Source organism: Tauraco erythrolophus, chromosome Z (genome assembly GCF_009769465.1).
Source record: "Tauraco erythrolophus isolate bTauEry1 chromosome Z, bTauEry1.pri, whole genome shotgun sequence".
NCBI lineage: Eukaryota > Metazoa > Chordata > Aves > Musophagiformes > Musophagidae > Tauraco > Tauraco erythrolophus.
Window position 1 is genome coordinate 23,016,359 of NC_141496.1, and position 22,187 is coordinate 23,038,545.

General features: G+C 40.8%; 1 protein-coding gene across 1 annotated transcript in view; it reads left to right on the forward strand.

The window, feature by feature from the left end:
* Window positions 1-7,731: 7,731 nt before the first annotated feature.
* RAB3C (RAB3C, member RAS oncogene family) overlaps window positions 7,732-22,187 on the forward strand; it is a 157,069-nt gene continuing 142,613 nt past the window's right edge. The window contains exons 1-2 of the mRNA XM_086629444.1: window positions 7,732-7,755; window positions 17,110-17,337. Coding sequence (XP_086485570.1) covers window positions 7,732-7,755; window positions 17,110-17,337 — 252 coding nt within the window. The remainder of the gene's footprint in view (window positions 7,756-17,109; window positions 17,338-22,187) is intronic.

Here is a 22,187-nt window from a genome sequence, read left to right on the forward strand (position 1 = left end):
CTTTTTTTCCCCCTCCTTAACATCACCAAAACTAGGGCCAAATAAGATAACAATATTATCTTATTTTACAGAAAAGGAAACAGAGACAAGGAGACTTCCTTAAAGCCACACAATGAATTAGTGGTAAAGGCAGAACCCAAACCTTCTTTCAAACAAGTTTTTGACCACATTCATTCTTCCAGAACCTGCAGCTTGGCATTTTGATTTCAATTCTGAGAAATAAACATGTATGCAGATTAGACTGCACTTAGGCACCCTAGAAATGAAGAACATGGAAGCTGACTGTGCTGAGTTTCACTGCAGCATGGCAGTGTAAGGGATCCTTCCCTGAGGACTGCTCATTACTCCTCCTTGCTAGAGGTTGCTACTTCAGGGGAAGAGCTAATGGAGTGACTGTGTGAGCACCCATCATCAGCTCTGGTCAGAAAATGGTCAGCTCCATGCAATGCCTTAAAATGACACAATGGCTTCTGCAATGAATATCTAACTGTGGACTCTTTGGCTAGCTGTTAATAGTTTGCTCAGTACCTTATGCAGAAGTCATGATGGCAGAACTCGTTTTGTTGGCAAAGCATTCATCTACCATATCTCATCTTTATCCACCTGCCTTTATGGTCTCACTTTCTACATATTTAGCAGGTTCCAGAGCACTTGATACACGCTAGACAAACAGCCCGATTCTCTTCCTGATTAATTCCTCTGCATCCTTAGTCCTACATGCCAAATGATCACACCCCTAGGATTGCCAGGCAAAATGAGCTAAACCATGTTACTATGGTTGAACCTGCCCTTAGGTTCAGATGTTCATGTTCAGTTATTGTTTTGGTGAGATGTACAATTTTGCAATGAGCAAAAGCAAGAGAAGGAAACAGACATTCAAAATATGGACATACTCACATGGGACACAACCCCCAAGTGTTTTCCAAACAGATTTAAGAGACAGTTGCAGATAACAGACATAGGATGTAATGATTTCTCTGAAACAGCTCAAAAGCTTTCCTTTAATGGAAAATAATAGTGGCCTAGTGCTAGGGGCTACTGCCAGCTCCTTAGCATGACAACGGACTGCATATATAACAAGGAAGACATGAAGCGTGGAAGCATTTAACTTTGAAATAAGGAGTAAAAGGAAGGCAGAAAATACGTCATTAATCATGTATGGAATCTGCAGACCACTCAACATCTCCACTCTGGTGAAAAAACTACTGGCTGCTTTTAGAGACTCCAAATGACGCTTACGAAGCTGATGTGACATTTAAGGCCAAGTTGGGGCTCCTTCCTTGGTTTTGAATTTCAGCCAAAGGTCTCAGACCTGAGAGAAGGTGTCTGCCTCTAACTGAAAGCTAATGAGATCTACAGGGGATCAGCATCTCACAGAAATACATCCTCAGATTTGAGCTCCAGAGGCTTATTCTTCATCTCCCTGATGAAACAGGACTGATGTCTGAGTAGGCCTGGTGATCGGTGTTTTAAGTGCCTAGGCAGAATAGAAAATCAAGTAATGATTCTTTTTCCTCCTGAGTCATGCATAGCTAAGGGACCCAAAAATAGCTATTGGGTTGTTTTCTGCCACAACAGCCTCTTCTAACACAGCTGCAGAGGATTCGTGGGAAGTACTTGATAAAATCACCATGATATCATTAGCACCAACTGTGTTTCTATCTTGAAACAGTTATTAGATGAGAAAAAGCAAGCAAAATTAAATTATATCAGAGCTAGTTGTGAATATATTTATTTCCTTATTCATTTTTACATTTTTGGCTGCAAAATACGCAATCTGATTACATGCAGTTCTTTTAACTAACTATTTCTTCATTTCACCTTCTTTTTTTACTTCAGTCTATAGTTACTGTAGCAGAAACTTTCAGAAGAAAATCTAGTGAACTGTGGAAGAATTAGTGAACTGTAGCAATACCTATCACTGTCATTTCCATTAATTATTGGAAGCTTTATGTTAACGTCTTACTGAGGGAAGACAGACAAGTCAGATGTGAAATGAATGCACACAACACCCCTGGAAGTCTCATTGACTGTGTGTATATCTGATAAAACTGGTAAGATCATTTCTTTAACCAACCAGCCCTTCACCAAGAGTAGAAAAATAATAATCAGCCTCACATGGTTTGAGAGCCTAAACTCCATTGTTTGTGGGTGCTGCTTCTCCTGGCTGTTCTGCAGAACTTAATACAGCTGAATTAATTACACAGTGTTTGCTGCTATGCTGTTTTAACAACTATTTTGGCAGTGCACAAATGGCTTGACAGGAGGAGCTGTGTGAAAATTCCTATCAGAGCAGCAGCCCCAGAACCACTCTCTCTAAGTCATCCAATTGATCTGAGGTGTTGCCAGAACTGAGCCACCAGTGTCATTCAATGACCATCCAGAATTGTGACATGGCATATCATGGATCTGACAAAACTCTGTTTTGTTTGCCATATTTAAGGATTTCCATGCTTGATAAGAAACAAATGAATGCTTTTTTCTCCCGTCAGAGCTTTCTCCTGTCTAGGACAGATCTTGTGATTAATGGTATAGAAATACATGAACAGTAAAAGAACAATTCTTCTGATATACAGAAAACTCACGGTGATGACATTTCACCATGAATAGAAAGTTTGTTGCAAAACCATTACATTAGCAATACATTTAATCTGTAATTTAAGTGCATTTTTTAATTTGCTGATGCACACACTGCTACTAAATATCTCTTCAGATATATGCACAATTCCAAGCATGGGGTTTAGTTCCATAATTTCTGTAACCTTTATAACCTGCGCATCATGATGAATATACGCTGCTTTGGTCTTCCTCTTGAACGGTATGCAGAATGTGAGTGTAAAGCCCTTGTTCAGGAAACAGCTGAGCAGACATTTTTAAGATTTTTAAAATTACACTTTGTACCAAAAACTGTGCTGGAAGGCTTAAAGCACTGCCACCTTCAGCTCCAGGTGGCAGTTTATCCCTTGCCTGAAGAGATCACTGGACATGCAGATGCTTAGCAGTGTGAGTGCTCAGATTAGGTGGTGACTGGAGTAAGAGGCTTTTTTCTTCAGCCCCAGGACATGTAGCAAAGGGAGATGCCTTCAAAGAGAGATGAATGAAATGCCTGTTTGATCTCCACAGACCTGGGTGAGCTTACTGCAGACAAGACAAGGTGCAATGCAATAGAAAATGAAAAACACAATGCAAGTTTTCCCTTTTCCATACACCAACGAAACCATTGCACATAGAATATGAGGATGCAGGAAATGTGATGGCGAATCTGGTGCTGTGACCCAGTAGCCATGGCAACAACAGTACAAAGACAGATTACCCCAGTGCTCATTTCCATCAACGGCAGAACGGTAGTGATTTATGCTGGTCTCTTATTCACAAAACAAAAAGCTGCATTTCAGTTCTGTGTTATAGTTTTAGTGGTTGCAAAGTTTAACAGGGAAGAGACTGACAGTATCTTCTGAGAATCAGAAGAAGAAAAAAAAAAACCACTGACAGGAACAATTTGCTTGTCTTTCATTGTAATGCAGACATGTCAAGTGCCAGGTGATGAGCATCAGACTTGCTCTTTTAGCCACTGCTTTCTCATTCCCCACTGTGGCACCTCCAGTTCATACATCAGCAGCGTGCTGTCATGCAGCCTGACGTGCGAGTCTCATCTGTTGGGATTTTAGGAACTTGCAGAAGCTGGCAAGGTCACAAAACCAAGCATCTATACAGCAGTGAAGCCTCTTCATCTGTTGCAAGTCTAACAACTTTGATAGTTTACCCCATGACAAGATTCTATGTAGTTCGTCTTCCAGCCTGACAAGAAGTCCCCACAGATTCTTTTTTTTCAATGGGTGTGTATCTGAGATCTGTGCTGGAGACAGATCTTGTCTTGTTTCAGCGCCACATCTGCTCCCAACAGAATTTCTAGCTTCAATTCAGAACTGTATTTTGGTAATTTATGCTTGCTGTCTTGATGAAATAATGTTTAAAACTGTCATTGGAAAGAAACATTTCTGAGATGTTTAATCAGCATTTTCTTGCTCTCTGCATTTCCTGTTTACCTAGTCAAATATAAAGATTCCATACTTTTTTTAAAAAAAAAAAAAAATCTAATGAAGGCATACCTCAACACTTACATTTTGCAAGCATAAGCCAGACTTGCAAACATGACAGATTGAGTCGGGGTGAACAACCTCTATTGCTTAGTGAAAGACCCATGACTCTCTTTTTTGTCTTTTCTCTGCGTGCTCTGGCAGGGAGATTGGACTAGATGATCCTTTGAGGTCCCTTCCAATCCCTAACATTCTGTGATTCTGTGATTCTGTGATTCAAAGTCCAATCCCAGGATAAGTAAAACAGCATGCAGGAGTAACAGAAATACTGTGTTCTAAAAGGTCAGGGGGGCAAAAAAAAAGCTATTTGACATTAAGGAAGAGAACATGAGAGAAAACATTGCCAAGATGTATAGCTATTTCAAAATGGGTGGCATTTTGTACCCAGCGAGAGCCTTTATTTTCTTAAATCAAAAAACTGAAAGGATTTCTATTTAGATCTAGAATAACAAGAGAAGAACAATGATCATTAGTTAACTCTCTTTGCCTTGTTATTCTCCCTCTTAACTTAGGCTTCTTCTACTTCTGAATCTCACTTACTTGTTAATTTTATTGCATGGCCTACACTTCGACAGTTTTGAAAGCACAGAAAATATTTGCTCCCAATACATGCACTGAACTTGTGAAATAATAGTTACATTGCAATTATATTCTTTTCAGTTATGTAGACTTCTAGTGCAAAATTGAGAAACAGCTTTGTTAATGTGTCCATCATTCCATGATTCACTCATCCAAAACAACTCAGTTGTATACAAACCAGCTGTCTCCTGGTGTCTTTGTTAATTCAAGTTTTCTTATATTTAGTATGCAGCCCTGAAAGTTATTGTTTATATTCCATGTGCTGTAAAATTAGTGTTTTGGGCAAACTGTGCTAAAAACACAAACTGTGCTAAAAACACCAAAAAAAAGGTCCTAAAATCGCACTGTTCTACATCTACATAAGCCAGACTGATCGTACTAGCTATCTCATCTACATGGGCAGCATGCTCGTCCTAGGTTAGCTTTTGTGATGACATATGTTATTTGAGTGACTATCTGCCATCACCTAAGCAAAACAAAAATTCATCCTTTTATCTTTAGTCCAAATTAGCAAATAATAACTAACTTTTTCTGTGTATTCCATGATCCAGCATTTGGTATGGAAAAAGAATTCACTCCCGTGAGTGTTAGCAAATGAAAAGGAGGTAGTATAATCAATATAACTGAAAACCTAAACTGATGTTCATGACGATTCCTGCAGTGTTTCTATTATTCCTGGTTAGAAGAATCAGGTATTTTACCAAACTGGGTCCCCTGTATGTTAGCACCTGGTGAAAAGAGATAGTTCATAGTAACTATGTGCAAAAGAGAGCCTCAAGTACACCATGTTCCAAAAATGTTAATATATTGTAACCCAGTGATTAGTAAAGAACAGAAATTCCTGCCCCACAAAAACAGAGCTTTGAGGACAAGAGTTTTCAGGAGTATTGTCATGGTATGCCACTGGACTGAGATGTTTGAGGTATGAAAACTTAGTTGTGTCTAGCATTATACTAGTATAATGTCTTTTAAAAATTAAACAAAGAAACAGAAAAGTATTGGTTATGCAGAGAGGCTGTTTACTTTAATATTTCTAGTAAAAAAAAGAAAGAAAGAAAGGAAAATGATCCCATGCTTTAAAGAAGGACGTACAACAACCTAAAAAGTATTCCTGCTTTATGCTCTCTTGGTAGTTCCCTGTATGGAGATTTCAGGTGAGAGATTGCTTAGAGACTTCAGTGCTAAGATAAGCGCCAATATTATAATAATAATAATAATAATCATCATCATCATCATCATCATCATCCTCCTCCAATAAGATGTGGAGGATCTTCATCTCAGGATAAATTTGGGAACACAGCATCATTTAAGTCTTGAAATTTCTCATACAGTATCTGAAGTAAATTTACTTTAAAAGTTTAATAGAATAATAAATTCAGAGTATCTACTTTCTAAATTCTATAATCAAAAGCCTCTCTGAATACTTTAATCTACTGTTTCAAATATCTATTCAGCTAAGGTCTAAAACGACATTCCAAAATGAGTACAGTTTTATGGAAGCTATAGTTTAATATATTCATGATTGAGAAATATAATATTTTCTTAAAGACAAAACTTCATAAAACAACGCTTATCAGGAGGAAGAATCTGTTTTTCCCTAATTGCAATTGATAACAAATATAATGTGCTCTGTTTTCAGAGGGAAATGTGTTGTTGCTCACTACTTTTCGGCATGTATTCACCTAAAATCAATAGCAAGAATAAATCACACACATTAAAAAAATGAATCAACTCTTAGCATGCTCATGCATGCATGCACACATACAGATGGTCTAAAACATTGAGCAAATTCACGATGTCTACCTGCCTGCATGGCAGAAAGAGTAACACACAGTGTTTCATACAGGAAAGAACAATCAGCTGCAAAGATGCATGATGGCATACATTATGGCTTTGAAAAAAACTCCTCTTAATTCCTATCTTCATGTTATAGTGAGGTAGGTTTAAACAGCTGTAAATGAAATTAAAAATCCGCAGAGGTAGAATGAAGTTACTTCTGACAAACACTTTAATTCATGTTCATGTCTCTATTATACAATTTGCCTATGTCATAGATCCTATAGGTGATTTACTTTATGCAGCACATACCACAGACGTCGAAGTGGGTAGTCCACAGGGCAGACTCCTGTTTCCATGCTACTTCTGCCCTTCCCCCTCTCTCTAGACAAAGTCCAGCTCTCAAACCTCGGGCAGGCATCCCCAGACCGAGTCACCTTTGCTGCTCACACCCTTCCAGTAGAGGACAACGTGCAAAAACTTAAATCTGAATACAACACTGTTTATACATTTTCCTGCCCTCTATGGATCTGTATATTTGGGCCCAAGATAAGTATGGATTCTGCATTACAGGATGAGGTTATGGAAAAAGTGCCAAGACGTTTAAAACACCCTCTTGGACAATAAAAACCAGCGCTGGAGACACACGCCACGGCACGGCACGGCACGGGAGCGGCGTTTGTCTGCCCCGCTCAGCCGAGCGACTCCCCGCTGCCCGCCGTGCCCGCCACCGCTCCCGCTCCCCCGGCGCGGCGCCGCTCCGCCGCGGCTGCCGGCACTCGGGCTGGGACGGCGGGGCGGCCGACGGCAGCGCATCCGTTCCGTCCCCGCTTTCTGCCTCAGCGCGGGCAAACCACGCTGCGCCCTCCCGCCAAAGCGCCCCGTGCTGCCTCGCCTTTACCCATCCCCACCGCCTTCCGCGCCCCGAAACCGGTTTGCAAAGCGCCGCGCTCGCCCCGCCGCTGAGCGGGCTGCACCGCCTCCGCCCGCGCCGCCCGCCGCGGCGGCGAGCCGCCGGGCCCAGAGCATGCCGGGAGCTGTAGTCCTTCCTCCCCGCCCCGGCGGCGGCGGGCGCGGGGGAGCGGAGCAGGGGGACTACAGCTCCCGCGGGTTGGCGGGAGGGAGGGCGGGGCGGTGCCGGGGGAGGAGCGGGGACAGCTCCGGTGCTGATCGCGACGCGGGTTTATCGGCAGAGCCCGGGCGGGCGGCGGCGGCGGCTGTCGGCTTACGCGAGCGAGCGGCGAGCGGCAGCGGAGCGAGCGGCGGGCCGCGCCCGGCCATGAGGCACGAAGCGCCCGTGCAGGTCGGTGTCTGGGCTGGGGCCGAGCGAGCGGCGAGGCGGGCGGCGGGCGCACTGCGGCCGAGAGCTCGGCGCCCCGCGGGACGGGGCGGGAGTCCCTCCGCCTTGCGGCGGCATGGCGGGGCCGCCAGGCCGGACTCTCCCGCTGGTGGCTGAGTGCGGTGAGGAGGAAGGGGGCGAGGACGCCCCTTGTGTGAGGGGGCTCGGCGTCCGCGTGAGTGGGCCCGGGGTGTGTGCGATGGCGCCCGGGAGGGCTCGCGTCCCGGTGAGGGTGCTCCTCGGCGGGCGGGGCGCGACCGCAGCCCGTTGCGGGGCAGGGGCGCGGCGCGGCCCCCCGGCCCCCGGCGCAGCGCGGCTCTCCGGGCCGGGAGTGCAGCCGGAGCAGAAGGCTGGGCGGCACGGCCCTTGGGTGGCCGCCACCCCCCCGCTGTCACTGTGGGTGGGTTTCGGGTCGCATTCGGGCAAACCAAGCGGTCTTTTACAGATGCTGCCCTTTGAGCGTTGGTCACAGCTCCCCTGGGAGCGAATGGAAGTGAGTAGTTAGTTGACGAGGCGTAGCGAGGTCCTACCTGGATGCACAGGAAGTCGGCACAGTATCTCCACCTGTTTATTCAAGGAGAAGTTATCCACCTGCACCAGAAAGAGAGAGACGGATCATAGCTAGAACTGGGGGTAGCAAAGAGGTGGCCCCTTTTCAGCAATTTTTTTATATATGGAAAAACATAGTTCCCCTTAGCCCTGGGGAAACAGACGCTGTACAGATACAAGTTACGCTTCGCAGAGTTTTTAGCAGTGTCTAGGTTGCTGGTTCAAATCAGTTTATGCTGGTGAACTGTACTTCAGTTATTAATTAAGACCTAATTTATAATCTCATGCAGGAGCTCTGGTGGCCTCAGACATTCAAACACAGGAACGTTTCTTAATAGAAGATCTGTTGTGTTACTAGTGGATTGGTAACAATCAATCCCGCTGATGTTATGCAGTGCAAAGAACACTTCCACAGTCTGCTGTGATCTAAGTTATGAACTGCAGCTCTGTTAGCTAATATTTATTTTTTTTGTGCTGGATATCTACTCTGTCAGTAATATAATTTCAGCCTAAAGGGAAGATCTGCATCCTCTTCAATATGCATACTCAAAACCAAGTCTGACATCTTAAGTTACATTGATATGGAGTTGGGTTTGCGGTTTGCTTGACTTTGGACAGAGACTGATAATCTCATAAATCTTATGCAAAGCAATTGCTCAGATGCCACGTGCTGAAACCTTTCAACCAAAGAGGTCCCCTAGAAAGGGGCCATTTTTCAGTAAGATTGTCTTTCAGTTTTCTGATTGGAGAACAGCAATAATTAGGATGCTGTTTAAAATGCGACATGCATGTGTTGGAAATGTTTATGTCGTATTTGCCATTTATTTACACATGCTTATTGAGATACTGAAGTCGTGTTTAGTATGTATTGGCTTTGGAGACCATTTCATTAAAAGCAAATTTTGCTAGTGAAGGATGACAGCTACAGATTGGTCACTATTGCATTTGACGTTTTTGACAGGTGTTGAATTCACTGACATTGTTAAATAGTTGTGGAAACAAAATGGCGGTACAACATTAAAATAAAATCTAAATAAAAGAAAGACCAGATACTAGAAAAAAAAGGTACTTGACACATACCAGAGAACAGCGTCTTGGGTTTTTTATATGATTGTTAGTAAAAACTGAGTTATTGTTAAACATAATTACATAAAAGTCAGCAGAAATCACAGCCTTAGTATAAAAAGAGACAGCAGAGAGCTATAAAAACCTCTACAAATTCCACTTTTTCAAGGCTGGTTAGAGGGTCAAACAGTGTCTGTTTTTAAGCATATCTCATCCAAAATTATAATCACAAGCATCTGGATTTTTATAAGATGTGAAAATGCAGTCTGGCAGATGAGGTTTGATTTTCACTTGTAATTTCTGCATGTGTTTTTTTTTTTCTTTCTTCTACTTACACTATTCCCAGCATACTAAAATATTATTTTCATTAAAGATTCCAGTAGAACAGTACTCTATTGTGGATTCTTCTTCTTAAGAGTCTTTTCAGTTTCAAACATTAGGTTAGTACAGTTGGTCCTTGTTCAAATGTGCTTTAGACTGACTGAACTAATTGCTTGATTTATCTTTTTTAGCTATCATTTCCTATAACATGAAACAAATGTAGTTGCTGCTTTGCACACAACAAATTTATGGAACAGATTACAAAGTCCCCATCTCTGAACTATAGAGCAACAGAAAGAGTGGTCAAATGTATTTCTTTTGATCATGACAAAAACAACTCAGAGGAGAGTGTAAGCATTTTTTTTTTTCCGTTTCCACCATGGAATAACTAAAGAGAAAACTAAAAAGTTAAATTATTTTAGCAGGATGAGAAAAAGGGCCTATGCAGTGGCACTGTCTCTGTATTTATGAATTCTTTGTTTCAATCTCAAGCTCATGCCATTTCTCTGTAGACGGGAAGGGCCAACAATATGAAAAAGGCAGCCCAAATAGTCCTCCGGAGAAGAACTTACCTAATGTAAAAGGTTGCTATTGTCATTTGCTGGATATAATTGTATCTGGGTTAGAGTGACTACTTTTCATTTTTCTAGCCATGTTTTCAAAGAACAGATATAAGTCTTAGTAGTGGCCATGGAGAGGGCTTTGGTTTAGAGGTCAAAAGCAGTGAAGTCTCTCTTCTGTGAAACATAGAAGTCTGTGTGGTTTCTAGTGCTCTTTAAGAATTGGTCTGAATTAGTTGAAATGTTTGTGTATCTCTCAGTAGTTTTCCCTAAGGCTTTTGTGGTACTTTCAATGTGGAAATTCTACATGGAAATTCAATGGGAAATTCTCAGTAATTCATTCACAGATTTAGTCTTTCAAGTTTCACTCCTTATCTGATAGTAGCATGCAAATTTTCCACATACATATAAAAAAGCAGGAATGTAGTTTGGATAACTTGTTCTTAGTGTTCATCAGAGCATGTGGGCATTAGTGGTGCCAGTTTGTAGAAAGTGTTAGATCTCTGGAGGTCCTCCTTTTCACTTGGCAGGGCATTAGATTGTTTCAAAGGTGACTGAGGCCATAGAGGTTAGGGAAAACTAGGAAGTGAAAAATAATCTGTAAATAATCTTCTTTGCCAAGGAAATAAATGAGAACATTTTCTTCTTAGATTTTCATATCCTATTGTCACTGGGAATGGTTATGCCCAGACAAAACAGGTTTATAACAGACACATCACACACAATGCAGAAGGGCAATAGCAAGCAAAAACACTACTTCCAGGTATTTAAGAGATTATTATAAAATTATGATGAGAAAAGTCAAATCAAAGCTATTAGACACATGAGTTAGCATAGCAGTTCATCTCCTGTCACTCAGATAAATTATTCGACACATCAGTCTTGGTTCAAATTAGAAACACTGGAGTAGAAGAGTCTGCCAAGCCACTGAATCCACAGAGCAAGTTGTATACACTTTTTTGTTAACTGATAAAGTTGCATTTGGAGTCAGTAGTCCTCTTTCTGTCACTACTCCATTTTGGAAGTGTACTGTAGAAGCTCATTCCCTTGCCGGTTAGATACTTTCTAATCTCCAGTTTAGAGGCACTCAGGGTTAGTTTATGCGCCCTTCTTAATGTCCAGTGCCTGCTCCAGTATACATTAGTCTAAATAGTTCTCATTCCTGTTGTGGTTTTAGGCCGATCTGGCAACTAAACTCCACACAGCCGGTCTCTCACTCCAGTGAGAGACGAGAAAAATATAATAAAAAGGCTGAGGGTCGAGACAAGAACAGAAGGAGCACCCACCAACCATGGTCCCGGGCAAAACAGACTCAGCTTTCTTAAAGCAAAACAGTTTATTAACAGTTACTTAAAGAATAAAGACAAGCAAAACCAGTTACTTAAAAGTATAAAAGAAAACAAGGCCAGATCTTAAAACAACACCTCTCCACCCCCCTTTCCTTTTCTTCCCGGCTCTACCTCCTCCACCCAGCGGCGCAGGGGGCAGGGAATGGGGGAGTGCAGGTCAGTTCATCCCATGTTGTTACTGCCACTCCTCTCTTAAAGGAGAAGGAGTCCTTACACCATTTTCCCTTACTCCAGTGGATCCCCTACTCACGAGGAAAATCCACAAACTTCTCCAGCGTGAGTTCTATCCGCAGGATGCAATGCTTCCCCATCGGATTGCTCTGTTGCGGGCTTTACCACAGTCTCGGATTCTTAGGGAGTTGTTGCCACCTGCTTCGGCGTGGGTCGTCATATAGACTTTAAATGCATCTCTATACAGACTTTAAATGCGTAAATGCGTCTCTGCCTGTGCCCATGCTTCACGACTGTCCTTGGGCTCAGGCATATCCTCTAAACGAAACACCTCCCTGCCGATGGGGGTCATCCCACGGACTCTAGATGCACACCGTCCTCAGGCCCAGGCATCTCTTCTCTGACGTGGGTTCTCCACGGGCTGCGAGCGGGTCTCTGCTCCTTCCAGGACCGCCTTTGGCTGCAGGGGGGCCGCTTGCCGTCTCGCCACCAGTTGCAGGGGAAACTCAGCTCCAGCACACCTCGTCTCGTTGCGTCTTCACTGACCTGGTGTCGGTGTGGCTGTTTCTCTCAGATCTCAGTCCTGTCTGGTGAACTCAGCCCGGTGGGCACCCTGGGAGCGGGGCTCTCCCTGAGTTCCCTAAGTGGCTCCGCCGCCGCCATCCTCAGCGGGTGGCACTGGCCCAGCCCGGGCCGCTGCCCGGCCAGGAACCAGGAAGCGGGGCAGCGCCCCCCTCCCCTCTCCTGGCTCCTGGGCAAAGGCACACACCTTTCTGGTTCCTTTGTCCCAACGTAAATAGGGCAATTCGCAGAGGCGCCAATTGGCTCAAGCCCCGAGGGGAATGGGGGTCCAATCTGGTGGCCAGCCCCTGCCACCAAAACCTCCCCCCTCACATCAAACCATGACAATTCCCTAATGTTCACCCCAGATTACTGTCTAGAGAAACAAGCTCATATTTTGCTTACTCTTTTTTTTTTTTTCAGGTGGCTCTCATAAGATAAGCTTTTTATTCTTCTCTTCTTCCTAATAACATTTTTCTGTACTTTCTAGTTTGAACTCAGCTTTCACAAACATGCTTGACCAGAATTGTTACTAATGGCATCTCACCAGTGCCTTAGACAATGGTGTTAGCATTTCACTTTGTCTCTTGGCCTGATGCAGCTGCTCTGGCAATTGAGAAGCCGCACAGCCTTTGCTAGTCTCATGACCCTGAGTGCTGCACTAAATGGGGCAAACGGCAGAGGGCTGTAGCCATCTCATCTTCCTTCTCTTTCCTACTCCATGATAAATCCATATTTATTTCTACTGGAGCACCTGGCCTGACACAACTTGTATTTTTTCTTTTCAGAGTTGCACTATTTTGGTGGCTTCTTGACATCCTGTGTTAGACTAACATACTTAGGACTTTATCTCTGGTTTTTGGAGAAGGGGATTTTGGTATACTACCTAGAGTGGGAACTGGAAATGTTTCTTAAGCTACCCTTTTCATAGAGAAAGTAAACTTAGGTTAAAGAAAGACAAACAAGGGGTAATGCCCTAGTTCACTGCAAGCAGATTCACCAGAATCCATGGCTAGAGCCTTGCCAGAACCATTCTTTACTGCACCTTGCATTCTGCTGTCCTGGGCAGCTGCCAGCACTGTGGCCATGTTCATGCTACTTCTGCTGGTATGAAGCAAGTAGAGCTTCTTTAAAATGTTTTAGACTGTCACCTCTCTGTATCTTCCTGATATTCCCCAACTTGGCATTTCAGTATGCTGCTCATAATAAAACTTTGCATTTCTAACTACACCTTTCAGACTGGATTATGACATGCTTAAACATATTCACGAATCTAACCTCAAAATACCTTAAAGCAGATAAGCTTCTCCTGATGCTGCCAAGTGTATTGGTTCACAAGCTGTGCTCTGCAGATGGCTGGCAATCCGTAAATTCCAAGTAAGTGGCTGGTGCATTGTCCATTGAACTCTGTTAAGTCTTATTAATTGGTCACTTAAAAATTAGATGATAAAGATTTGTGAGGATGGGCTGTGGTGTGCATCTGTGGACACTGATGTCTTCATTGAGAGCACACCAAAAGTAAGAGAGGTTAAGCAGCTTGCCCAAGACATAGAGAAAAGTAAACCAAAAGTCGTGGGTTACCTCTGAAAGAGTTAGGAATAAAATACAATCTCTAGATTATTGGTCTGGTATTTTACCGTGAAAATCATTGATTTCTTCATGACTGGGTTATATTGTCATACTGTTCTTATATATAAGGATCTTGGTAACATTTTGACTACTCTGATGATGACATTCGTTCTGCACATTAAAGACACTCACTTGTGATGCATTCTGCATACAATCTGGTACAAACGTTGAATTTTCCCATGGTGCTCCATTGTTTCAATATCCATTGATTATGTTTGACTAATTATCTTTTACAAAAAGGAAAAAGATCACCTCTCAAAAACCTGCATGTGCAGGTAAATCTCTCTTTTTCCTAAAATAATGACTGAAGTCAGTTTCTTTTCAGAAAGCAATGGAAATGTATATATTGCTACACTGTATATAGAAAAGGAGTATTGCTCTTTGAAAAAACTGTTAATTAACTAATCAGTGTCTATCTATCCCTTAGTGTAGACAGAAACAAGGCATTTTCCCTTGGGCTTACTATTGATCTTTTCCTCTAAGACATATTTGTTATTACAGTGTTTAAAATAAAACAATATATTTGTTGAAGGCACAAAGGAAAGAACCTGAATATCTTCAATCCCAACTTTTCTTGCCTTTCATGTAATCTTTTCCAGGGGCAATTCATCCTGCATTAGGCATCCAGAGTGGGGTGCATATATAAATGCAATCTGAAGTGCTGTGCGGGCCAGCGAGGTCATGGCATGCTACTCTGCTTAAGTGAGAAAGCTGTTCAAATTAATTCTGTCAAAGAACAAGGTGCTCTAAATCCATAAAGAGTAACATAGCCAAGTGTTTTGTTATTATGGTGAAGGTGGCAGGTAAACACATATGTTTTCAGACATTTGTTTTCAACCGTGCCCTGGTTCTTTTGAGATCAAGGTAACAGCTGAACATGAGACTTGAAAAGTACCTGGGTCTGATATAGAAAACTCTACTTAATGATTCAACTTGCCTATGCCCATAAATAATCCACATTTAAGGAGTTTTAAGATGTGCTGTAAGCAGAGAAACATGAAAAGCCATCCTTTTTTGTTGTTGGACCATATTCAAGCTGGGGACATACGTCCTCTCAGTTTTGATAAGGAGCAGGGATGTGAGACCTCTTGACTATAGACTGGGGGATTTTAACCACCCTGATATCAGTGGGAAAAACAACACGGTGGGAAACAAGCAATCCAGGGGATTCCTGGAATGCATTAACGATAACTTCCTTATCCAAGTGATAGAGGAGCCAAGGAGGAGAGGTGCCATGTTAGACCTCGTTTTTGTCAATGGGGAAGGGCTGGTAGGTAATGTTGAACTCGTGGGTAGCCTTGGCTGCAGTGACCATGAGATGGTGGAGTTTGAGATCCCAAGGGCAGCTAAGAGGTGGAAGCTCAGCAAGCTTGAAACCCTCGATTTCAGAAGAGCCAACTTTCGCCGCTGGTATAAACAGCGTTTGATTTTGTTTCTCATGTTCTAAGCAAAATATCCGCAAATAGTTTTACAATAAAAGATAGTAGTAAAGGTGGACAGGATTTATTTCTGTCTTTTGTTATAGAAATCAGAAGGTTATAGAAATCAGAAGGATGAAAGATTAGTGATGTGTATGCTTAGTAATATTTAGGGTTTTGTTCTAAAACTTCTTTGTTGCAAGCCTGTGAAAGAATAGAATAAATATTAAGGCCAACGCAAACATTCAGGGTGCAAGCATGCAGGTACCCAAGACTACATTTAATCAAGAACTTTAATCACTGCCAAATAAAAGGGTAACTCTGAAATCAAACACTTCCTACTGCATTATTTATGAAACATAAATCTTACACTGAATTTTCTCTCAAAAATTTGCTACTTTCGTGGTCTCCTTCAAGACTTTTTGTCCTCACTTCTATATGGCTCTTCGGTAGCCCAAAGAAGCTGGCATACTGTTATTTGTCCTATGAGACAGCAGAGTTAGCTCAGAAAATTTATGCAGTAATTGAAATTCTGCTGAGAAGGTGGGTTAGTGTACAGCCCTCACCCAGGTTCCAGCTGTCCTCTCTGGTTGCCCAAATGCACTCTGAGATGTCTAACTTAGAAAGCTTTGATGTGAGCTGCTTGTCTATAAACCTTCATGTTAGGATATGATGTCTGTCCTTCTGTCTGAACTCAGTGTGCAAAAGTGTTACCCTTAGTGTTGCCAAACTCTCAAGAGTTTAAAATCCTGCCAGGGTCCCAAAGTACTTGAGATTTTTTCTTAAAAATCATATGAGGTGAAAAACTACCTAGTTTTAAGATTTTCGCCATCTGTTTTTTGAGCATCCTAGGTACAGTTTTGTTCAGGTTTTCAAATTAATCTGTGCAACTCTCCTGAAAGCCAAAAGTATACTTTTTATAAATGGAACTCATGATCTTTGAAGTCCCTAGAGCAAAATTGCTTGCTATTTAGCAGTATTCGGTAATCTGTGCTTATTCAGGTGTTTTATATGGGTCAGAAACTGTATTTTGAGGACTTAAATTTGAAAATATTGACAACTGCCACTTACAATGATTTTGCATTAGCATTGCAAATTACAAAACTATAGAATAGACTAGCATAGAAAAAATCAAGACCTTATTTCAGAGGCCTCTACCAAACTCACTATTTAATGGTATGATAACTGAAAGCTGGTAAAGGCAAAATGCTTTGAATAGGGTTATAGGCATTACAAAAGACAGCAGCATATTTGTAGCAAAATAAATGGTTCAAGAATTTTATCAGACGTAAAACATTAAGCTTTTGCTTGGAAATATACCTCCTATGTCATAATGCAGCATTGATCTCTCATTTCCGTCTTGTACAAGAGAAGTATCCTTGTCTATATTTCACTGTCTATTTCTTTCATCACATTTTCTGAAGGTAGATCTTTTCAATGTTATACTCAAGAACTGTCCTGGATTTTTAGACTTATTATTTTTTTTTGGTACCAGTCCCCAGTGATGTTTACATGCTCTTTTGCGATCGGAACTATTCCCATGGATACAAGAATCATAAAAAATAATTAAACCTCTGTGAACTTCTTCTTGAGTTCATTTGTATCTGGTGTGCAAAACTCCAATAAAATCTAAATGTTTCCAGTTTTATATTATACAAGAGACAATAAACTATTTCTTTTTATTTTGAATTACAGATGGCATCTGCTCAAGATTCCCGATATGGCCAGAAAGATACATCTGACCAGAACTTTGATTACATGTTCAAACTGCTCATTATCGGCAACAGCAGTGTTGGGAAAACCTCCTTTTTGTTCCGATATGCTGATGATTCCTTTACGTCTGCGTTTGTAAGCACGGTTGGGATCGATTTCAAAGTAAAAACGGTTTTCAAAAATGAAAAAAGAATTAAGCTACAGATTTGGGTAAGCCAAAAATAATAATTCTGTGAACTAAGCAAGCTGTAGGAGTTTGATAGATAGCGTTTAAGCTACTGTAGGTTTGCACTGAATGTCATAACCTTTATATATATATATATATATATATAGGTATGACATAGTAATGAAAAAAGTTAATTATTTCCTGCTTCATTTTCCTGTCTTGAATAATAGACTGTAGACAGTATTTTTAAGGTATTGAAGTACAGCAGAATATATATTCTGAATTAAATTCCATTAAGAAATAACACAGGTTGACACATATTGATATCTGTGCAGTGAGGTATAAACAACTGCGCAATACATAGGCTATTGAAAATGATACGTTATTAAAAACGTACGTTGAAATACCAGTTAGGATCTAGTTTCTTACAACAAACATCATAAATTCATGTAGGAGTTATGATAGTAGATGCATAACAGAAGGCACAATTTTTTGCTGAGTTAGTTATGTTTGTCATCCTGATCACCTGAAACATCTTCCTTCTGCTGAGGAAGAAAAAGTGTGGAGAGAGTTTAACAGCTGTGTTGCCCAAGTGTACACAAATCCTCATCCCTTGCCTACACCTTAGAGATGGAAGAAAGATGCCAAATGTAGGAAAGGGTGATGCCAAGGAATAGATGTTCTTTTCTGCAAACTTTACTCAGAGAGAAAGGATAGCCAAAACTTATTTATGCAGGAGCTGCAGATGCTCATGTCTCCTCACTCTTGGGTGATAGGGTGATACTCACTTAAACGAGAGGTGGGGATAGCAGAGCATTCAACACCGTGGGACCTAGAATTAAAGCTTCAGGTCTTTGCTATCTTCCTTGGGTGCTTGAAGATTTTGAGCAATGTTTCCTCTGTGAGATATTTGTAACAGCCTTATTAACCGAGATATTCTTTTTTTTGTGCATGAATACAAATATTTTAAAAATTTATTTAGTAATGAGAAGCCATTAGGAAATCTCAGGAAACCTTGGATCAAATACAACCAGTGCATCTAACATGTTTTGAGCAGCAGATAAATTGAATATCTTTTTAATATGGCACAAAGGTGGATTTCTCAGATTTGCCTAGGCTATATCTCATTCAGGTAGGCTTTAGCCCTTGATATATCAAATTGTTTTTTGTTCTGTGCCCTCTAGGAACTGGAACACAGACTCTTTGCCTCTCAACTTCTCTACTTTTTTAAGCTTAGATTCTTGATATTATCATGAGTATAACAGTGCTCCATACTAGGTAACTGTATGTCATATACATGCTTTCACTGCAATAACTTGCTAGTTTCATTGTAGTACTTTAATGTTGGAGATCACATGGTAATGCACATTGACATTAACTAATTATTTTTTTATAATGGAGCAATAAAATTGTGTTCACATTATAGTCTTTACACAGTTCTTCTTTTAATCACCAAGTATCCTCTACAATAGATTTTATTGTTCATGTCTCTCATGGCAAAAGCAGCAATGTCAGTTTACAATGTATTAATGTGATTAGTTTGACACCAGTATATTTCTCATAATGCCTTTCCATGGCAGACTACAAACATGTGCTTGGCTTAAAGCAGTCCATTAATCTAAATGTGTTCAGGGCTATTCATGGTATAGAGAGGATGTAGCAGCTGTATTCTTGCCAGCTGGAATGAACTTCCAGTTCTAGCAAAACAGACATTTTGTTGTTCTTTGCATGGTAGTATACATGTGGAGTCCAAATGGACTCTGACAGTCCTTGTCTGAAAAAACTTGCAATTGAAATGAGTGAAACAAACACAAGGGCTCCATGTCCCTTAGGGAAGAGGTAACAGAGGCTCAGAGCACGGAAGAGATCTTCCTGAAGTCCCCTACCAGGAAGTAGGGTCAGAGACAGGACTTCAGATCTTGCTTTCATGATAAAGCTTTTTACCCCAGCCAGCATTGCAGTTCTTAAAAGGCCTTGCCATTGCCAAATTAACTCAAATTGCAACAGCTCACTATTGCTGTTTGCACTTTTTAGATGGAGTATTCTGCATTGGAACATGGTGTTGCAGTTATGCTTGCTAGTAAATTGGTTGACTGTTGCACCTCTGGGATCTTAAACAAAATCTCAGAAAGCTATTGTAGTACACAAAATCTGAAATAGAGCACTATCGCCCCATCGTGTAAGCTATATCAACAGCTGTGTTGTTCTTAACATGCAGCACCTGTATATGTAACATCTGTCTGTATTACACTTTATTACTTTTCTTTGATTATGCAAATGTCTTTCTAAAATTAATCTCCTGCAATATCCATTTTGATTTCCATATCAAACTCCATTTAAGAAAGACCATTTATATTAGATAAAATATAAAATTGAATGAATCATAGTGAATGTGATTTGATGCTAATTCTGAGTAGAAACATGCACAAGGTTATAACATTTCTTTCAAAGTCACCGGCAAAATATTTGGTGATGTCATGTGATAAATGATATTCTGCATATATGAAATAAAACATTCTGGAAAATCTCACAGATTTGAATAGTCAGAAGAAACTGGAATTGCAACTTTAATATATGTTCTGAATGATAAGATCAGAACTGAATTAATTTGCCATGTAGTGCAGTTCAAAAATACATGGAATGCTGCTGCTCGGCTGTCCTTGCCTGTCAGTAAGATGCAGAAAGGTGTAACTAGTGATGCTGTTAAGTCATTCCCCAGCTAGAGACACAGTTAATCCAACATGTGTCCTGTTAGAATTTTGTAGGTATTCTTCTTGGGTAGACGTTTACACTTGGTGTTTAATAGCCCTTTCAGCCTGATACTTTGTCAACTTGAAGCCTGTTAGAGCTTGAAACACTGATTTCCTCGGAATAAGATTCTCATGTGCTTACCCGTGAAGGGCGCAAGTGTGTTTGAAAGTCAACATGGGCACTCAAGGAAGTAAAGTCATTATTTCTTAAAAAAATTCACTGTGTGATTATCACAGATGAACTAGCAAGGGTTAACAGGTTGAAGTAGCTGCTGTCTTGCATACTGGGATGTCCTGCAGGTCTTTTGTTTGTTTGAGGTTTTTTCTTGCTTTGAGGCAATGGTGTCTTATTCTGGGATTCAAAGGACCTGAATTTAATTGTCTTCTTTCGTTGTTCAAGTCAGGGAGGATGGGGATCTCTCCAGTACTTATCATCTTATCTTTTTCATATGGTCAGAAAGACCCTGCTGGGAGCACTGTAACAGTTGCTTTTTTTCTTTCTGAGCCAAAAACCTTCTTTCCACAATATTTCGCACTGGAACTGAGAGAGGTTCAGAGTTCAAGTGCTATATTCATTACTGATAGCATGTTACCTTGTCATAGGATCACCAGCTGGCCCTGAAATTTTGTTTCACAGGAAGTTATAAATGTGACAACCCTGGTATGGCCCTTACAAAGACAGCATATTAACAGGTTTTTTACCTTTTAAAGGAGAGAAATCCATAAAAAAGGTGTTTAACCTAAAAAGGTATTGATTTCTGAACAGAAATTATAAGGAATTTTGGAAAGGAATTGTGTCTGTATGCAACACATATGTCCATAGGATATAAATCAATCAGAGGGCTTTAGGAAATTTTACTGTGTCAAATAGTAAACAGCAATATTTTTTTCCTCTATTTGGTTTGAGCCAGTAATAGTAAAGGAATGGGACTGGAAGGCTATAAGATTCTTTTGGTTTCAAACTGCTAGATTTTGAATTATGTTGAGTTTTAAAAAAAAATGGCTTTTCAATACTAATTCTGAGAAAAATACACACTAAAGAAGATTATTAAAAGCTCAAAGAGGTGAAAATCGGAAAATAAAATTAAGTTTAACCTTACAAATCTATCACTGTATTCACTGCATAAATCACAACATTCAGTAAACCCTGTAGCTGTGATGGCACAAAGGTTTGCATTACTTTTGTAAACTCTGTCAGTGGTTTAATACAAATAACAGACTACAAGAGCTTATGGAGAAAATATATGTTAATCTGGACGGTAGAATTTGTTAGCTAACATTTGTCAAAATAAATCACTAGAATAGAGGAAAAAAAGGGAAAAATAAAGTGCAGATATTGATTTCTAGAAAACAGAATAAGATTTACAAAGACAAGTCAACATTTTTAACTGACAGTGTATCCATATTACATATTTAGCTCATGTTTAAAATTTACTTGGTCGGAACTCGTAGTGATTTCTAACTCATTTCGGTACAAATTTTGTTTGAGGAATAAAGTATTAAGTTTAGCCTCTCTGATCTGTTTATTACACAAAAATGTTCTAACTGCATTCATACAGCGATATTTGCATAGTTTCTCTCTGGAGCACTTTGGTGCAAATATCAAATAAGAACACTGCACTGCCTTTTGCTGCTTAGATAGCTTTTTCCTGGCACTAGCCATAGGCTTCACGAACAAGGTACAATGATCACATACAAATAAAAGTTCTCCTAGAAAAGACAGTGTAAGAACTGCTTGTATTAGCATATCCTTCCTAGAACTGTACTTTCCTTCCAGTACCTAAAGGGGGCCTACAGGAAAGCTGGAGAGGGACCTTTTACAAGGGCATGTAGTGATAAGACAAGGGGCAATGGATTTAAACTGAAAGAGGGGAGATAGATTAGATATAAGGCAGAAATTCTTCACTCTGAGGGTCGTGAGGCAGTGGAACAGGTTGCCCAGAGAAGTTGTGGCTGCCCCATCCCTGGAAGTGTTCAAGGCCAGGTTGGATGAGGCTTTGAGCAACCTGGTGTATTGGAGGATATCCCTGCCAATGACAGGGGGCTTGGAACTAGGTGATTTTTGAGGTCCCTTCCAACCCTAACCATTCTATGATTCTATGATAACTGTATGTGACAGTTTCATTAGATACCCAAAATGTTTC